The 6,088-nt window shown below is 35.6% G+C and overlaps 1 protein-coding gene across 1 annotated transcript in view; it reads right to left on the reverse strand.

Annotated features, from left to right (window-relative positions):
* The window catches only part of RYR2 (ryanodine receptor 2), a gene marked incomplete at its 5' end in the record, with an annotated part of 258,073 nt that overhangs the window by 66,845 nt on the left and 185,140 nt on the right, over positions 1 to 6,088 (reverse strand). Inside the window, 4 exons of the mRNA XM_019471222.1 lie at positions 2,950 to 2,973; positions 4,636 to 4,689; positions 4,836 to 4,887; positions 5,486 to 5,589. Of these exons, the coding sequence (XP_019326767.1) occupies positions 2,950 to 2,973; positions 4,636 to 4,689; positions 4,836 to 4,887; positions 5,486 to 5,589 (234 nt within the window). The remainder of the gene's footprint in view (positions 1 to 2,949; positions 2,974 to 4,635; positions 4,690 to 4,835; positions 4,888 to 5,485; positions 5,590 to 6,088) is intronic.

The following is a 6,088-nucleotide window of genomic DNA, read 5'->3' on the forward strand; positions in this document are numbered from 1 at the left end:
CTGAGGGTGGTGAAACACTGGCACAGGTTGCCCAGAGAGGTGGTGGATGCCCCATCCCTGGAAACATTCAAGGTCAGGTTGGACAGGGCTCTGAGCAACCTGCTCTAGTTGAAGATGTCCCTGCCCATGGCAGGGTGGTTGGACTAGATGACCTTTAAAGGTCTCTTCCAACCCAAAATATTCTATGATTCTATGTATAAATAACTTATACTGTAGTTGTGGAGAGTGAAACCACGTATTAGGTTGCCTCCATTCCATTATGGGTAGGAAAAACTAACGAGAAACACATTTTTGCATACTAATTGCAATGTTTAATTCCTAAGAATTGATACATTGATCATGGAGTCTGACCTTAATTCATATCATTCTTTAACAAAAATAATTACTTATTGTAAATACATGGTATATGGTCACTCCATTTATGCAGGCTTTGCGACAGAGATAACAGTGACCATCTCTGATGGGCTAAAACCTTACAAGGTTTCATTATTTCATTATATCAGTAGGTAATGAAACTTGCAAGTCTTTCTGTGCCTGAGGTAAGTGACGCCACAATGTATCGTTTTGACAAAAATCTAGTGAATACAAAAGTCTATCAACGAAGTTGCTACCAGTAACAGGGATGAAGAAAACTCATAGGAAGCTCTGTCTCCCCCCCATTTCTTTTCTTCCTGTGAAGAGCCAATTTAAACCAATTGATTTTAAAAAGATGAGCTGGGTTTTGATTCCTTTTTCTGAGTTCCCATCCTACACATATTTAGAGCACATTAATATGTAGCAAACCAGTAGAGTTAGTGACTCAAATGCAGAAACCTATTTGCATTCAGCTAGTGAAACACTTTGATTGGAAAGAATTTCCTATCAGATAGAATCAAGGGGGACAGTGACACCAACTCTACAGGGAGTCAACTGAGCGTCTGTTCAATATGATAGGAAGTTAACTTGGAGACAAAGGGCAAGGAGCAAAGATAATCATAATAATTCAAAGCAAATCCTAGCAGGCAAATGCAGACAGGCACATAGTAACGCACAGACAACTGTATTGTGGGTTTATATTGTGACCTCCCTACTGCCCACACAGTGATCCCAATATAGATTATTTGTACAAAAATGAGACTACACCGCATGAGATATGGGCATGAAAATTGCCGATAAAATACACTCATCGTTTTTATCACATTCTAAGCTTGCCCAAAGGTCTCTGTTGCTCTGACTGTGAAAAGATTCAGGACTTCAATCACATTTTTAAAGTCTAGAGGAGCAGTAGAGTTTTGTTCCCATACAAATTGAACAGTCAGTCTTTTCACATGGACACAGAGCATGGAATAAAAGAACTGCCTTCAACATTGAACTTTGAGATAGATAGGTTGACAGAAAGAAACACACAAATGCACATACGCACACACACAGCTGGTATATATGGTCTCATATCTTTACAACTGTCATGTATGAAGGAAGCAAGGATTATTTATTGTTGTGGGTTTTTTTCCCTTTTCAAACACTTCAGCAAGACAGAAAATTTGCTATGGAGCATACAGCATTCAGTGTATGGTAACCACATGGGCAGAGTGATAGACATGTAGTATTTGAATAGCTGAATTAATGGAAGAAACAAAGAAGAAATTACACTATTAGATTGCTTATATACTTCCTTTGGGGTTTTGTAGTATGTACTTTGTGTTTGTGGCAATTACAATACCTTTTAAATAACTTTTTGTGAATCTGTGTGAGCACATTCATCTTCCAGGATAATGCCTTTATCGTATGAAGGTGGAACAGATCTGTGCAAACTTTTGAAGGAGTAAGAGTGAAGTTGATCCTGGAATACATCTTCTCTTTCCACAGCTGTATGGGAACCTCTTTCTTTTGTGAACTGAATGTTAATAGAAGCGCTAGCAAACAAAACACCAAAATCATCTTGCTCTTTTCAGCGGAGAAGGTTATAATTGTTCCCCATACTGCCATAGGCAATGGACTTTGAAGCTACTGACCGGAGTCTGACCATCAGCTAAATCTGTGCATTCTCAATCTCAAGCAAGTCATCTCTACTTAGTCTAGCTGTCATTAGCCACACCACAAATAACTATATTTAAACACCTCAGAACCAAAAATTAGCTACTCCAGACACCCTATCTCCTCTCAGAACATCAACCTTGTGGCGCTATCAGCAAGCAGCCTGAGTCAACAATGGGAACTGAGACTTCTACTTGCATGAAGTAGGCAAGTAGGCTGGTGCTTAAGCCATGGGCCATCTTTTAGAACAAAATGGTGAGACTTTCATGATGAGACACGAAAGACTGCGTAAGCAATTGAGTCACTAAAAAAAATTAACGCTGTGAAATTTCAGAGCTATTGCCTCTATGCTTTTAGAGAAAACATGGAACAACTAGGAATCACTTCAGGTATGGAGTAGCTATGGAGTTTCTATCAAATACTAACAACAATGAAGGCTATGGACTCAGCCTGTTCCAAAGGATCTGAATCACAGATAAACTATAATATAATTGATGCTCTCTCTGTGACAAACATTGGAAATAGAATTCTACTACTGTATCAGAAATGCACGTCTGCTAAGATATAGAAGAAAAGTCCAACTGCTTTCCCTTAAGAGCCAAATAAATGATTTTAATCATTCAAATGAAATTATAACCAGAAAGAAGATAACTGATGCACAAAAGGCAGGAACAGCAAAACAATATGAACAAGCCAAATGACACTCTGTTTTCCCCAAAATGGCAATGTAATCCTATATGACATATTTTGCATACATAATTCTTGGAGTCTTTAAAAACAGTTTGTGCACAAGAAGGGTTTGGTAGAGATGTCATGCTGGAACTGAAATGTTAAAAACATTTTCAAGACCCTTTAGTTGAACTTATCCGAGATGTTGGGCCTAAAAAAATCACAAAATTAGACCCAGACAAATACACACATATTTTTTTGTTTTACCTTGCTGCGTTGTGATCCTGTCACCTTAAGGAAGGGCAAGGACAAGAAGCGAAATAGTAATAAGAAAAAGAACTCCAAAATTTTTTTCTGCAGGTGACTGACCAAATACATACACAAAATTGTCTTTTGAACAGATTAATACATTATTTGAACATAAGTTTCATAGCTACAGAAAAAATAATAATGAGAAACAAATTAATAGGATCTTCTCTCAAAAGATAAAGTTGAATGCTGAACAAGGAACCCATTATAATTTAGGTAAGGGGCACTAATAAATTCCATACTGATAAATTTGTTCATTCACCTCAATGACTTCCAATTTATAAGTTTTCACATTTATAAGCACAAGACTTTTGGTATCTAACAAGCATGCATGGGCTAACTGAAAAGAGCTTACAGAAATAAATATTCTTTGTTTAGCCAATGATACGTCATACATTGCATTTCCAGGAAAAAAAAACACAAAACAAAAACAACAACAAAAAAAAGAGCACCGAAATTTGTATTCATACTTAGATATTTACCAAGAAACAGAAATTTATATATTGGGTACGTTAGTTGTAACTCAACAGGACTAGAAATCTGAGTGACTGAAAATAATTTGGTATTGGTATTCTTTCTGATTTCTGTATACAGCCAAATAGGCAATACGTACTTAAATAATTCAGTGCTATCTCATGCATGTAGAAAACATACAGAACATCTGATGTGTACAAAACAATGGGAGTAAAAGTAAACACGCCCCAAACCACTCCTCAAAAATCAAAACAGCACAGGTAGTTTCATATCAAATCCATCAGTATATTTAGAAATGTTGTAAAGAAATAATAAAAGCATGTATTTCATATTTCTGTGTTTTAGTAAAGATACTAAATATAAGTATTAATTGATTTGAAAATAAGACAACTTTTAATGTCAGCATTATAATATGCTAAAATATTTTAAAATATTAAAAATATTGACAAGCTAATTCCCTCAGTGCCCCTCAGAACAGACAAATTTCTTGTAAACTCCATTTTATTAATGGAAAAAGAGAGACAGATCACAAAGCAAACACATGACAAGGACTCATCTCTTACTCTTGTAATCAACTCATGTAAGTGTGTTTACTTATATAGTCATGATCACTAAAAGCACAACATTAAACAACAATAAATACAGATTTCCTATTCTCAGCATAAGAAAAAGCTTGGCAGTATTGATGAAAAAAAGCTCACCTTTTACTAAGAAGCACTAATATATATGTAAACATAAAAACATTGTAGAAATTACTGGTACTGAATGTGAATGACTACTGCAAAAAGCAGTATTTCTGTATTTTAACCATCCAAACTAAAGGTAGGATGTGATACTTTACAAGATACAGCCTGTTATTATCAGACTTCCAGAATAAGTTACTACCCATAATATTTCTCTTCAGCAACTAAAAAGTTAAAATCAATCAGCTAAACATGTAAGAGCCGTTAAATTACTCTCTATATAATCTTATATTATGTGATACTACGCATGTTTTTGTTTTACTACTATGAATCTGGTGACTCATATCTGCCAATCCAGTTTCTGACATGCAGTTCACTGGCATAATAAGCTGCAGTAAGCCATGAACCAAGAAACATAAATGTCAGTTGGAAGCTATGAAACAATGTCTAAAGTGAAAAGAAAAACAAAACAGAAGTATAATCTTACTTCAAAACTCTTCACTTCTTCTTCACCATCATCATCTTCTTCATCATGGCAGCTCTGATACCATGTAGAAAGAAAACATTTACTGATAAGTCAGGGGTGGGGGGGGCTAAGCCTTCCATCACTTTACACATAATTTCTCTTGATCTTCTTCATTAATTTTATTAAAACAGAAAAGATGTAAAAAACAGCAAAAAAGTTACCTTTGCCATAATGTCAGCATAAGCCATATATAGGAAATCTTCTTCCAATTTGCTGGTTAACAGAGAGATGAAAGGGAAAATGAGGAAGATTAGAGCCATTATAGTAGAATTGGAGCACCAAAATATTTTTAAGCACCTTAAAAATCTTTTTAAAGGATTTCTATGCTCATAATTAATTACACAAGTCTTTCTGGAAAGCAAGGACTTGATTAACTAATACAAACTGAAAAGTAAAGCCAGCTCAGAAATTCATAAACACCTTCCAATGAAGAGAACATAGTTAATTTTTCAATTATACCTAGAATATACTTATATTTCACATTCAGAATATAACTGTCAATAGGGAACACAGACAAAAGAGAGAGGTGTAGCAAGTCCTGAACACAGCATCCATAACTATGAAAAAATTAGCATATTTATGTTAGAAAGGGGCATCTATTTGTCTGTAGAAAACTCCTTACATCTCATTATCAGTCATGTTAAAATCCCTTTATGTACCACAGGCTAGAGAGGCAAACTCACCATATGTACATACGCACATGTTTGGCCTAGCCTATGCAATCTCACTTGAACAGAGACATGTATAACTTCAAATACAGGAGTAATCTGAAAATCTGCATATACTCTGCAGTCTCTCACACCATCCTTACCATTTTTCAGTCAAGGCTGTTCGACTGAATAGCAGAATAAGTTGATGTAAAGGATCAACTCTTTTAAGGCTTTCATCTTCTTCTGGTGGTTTCTCCCCAGGTTTCTTTAGGGGAAAAAAGATTTAAAAAGGATATTCAATTATCTATAGTGAAAAATGTTTTACTCTGTGCAATTTATTAAACATCAAATACTTACGTATGTAATTTTGATTTGGACAACCAGGAGGAAACAAGTTCCAAGCAAAGTATGAAAAACCTGAATCCTGACCGTGTTTATGACCATGAAGACTTACAAAGACAATACCATTTGCAAAGCTTTGGATTTCCTCTCCTCATAAAAACTAACCCTCTTCCCTAGATTCTGAAAATAACTTCAGTCTTTTACTGCTGTTAGCCAGAACGAATGGTAACCAGATGCAATCATTTGCTATTTGTCCTGGTTTCGGCAGGGATAGAGTTAATTTCCTTCCTAGTAGCTGGTACAGTGCTGTGGTTTGGATTTAGGATGAGAACAGTTGATAAGGCACCGATGTTTTAGTTGTTGCTAAGCAGTGCTTACACTAGCCAAGGACTTTTTAGTTTCCCATGCTCTACCGACTGAGG

The sequence above is a fragment of the Aptenodytes forsteri genome, unplaced genomic scaffold (assembly GCF_000699145.1).
Source record: "Aptenodytes forsteri isolate BGI_AS27 unplaced genomic scaffold, ASM69914v1 Scaffold10, whole genome shotgun sequence".
NCBI classification, from domain to species: domain Eukaryota; kingdom Metazoa; phylum Chordata; class Aves; order Sphenisciformes; family Spheniscidae; genus Aptenodytes; species Aptenodytes forsteri.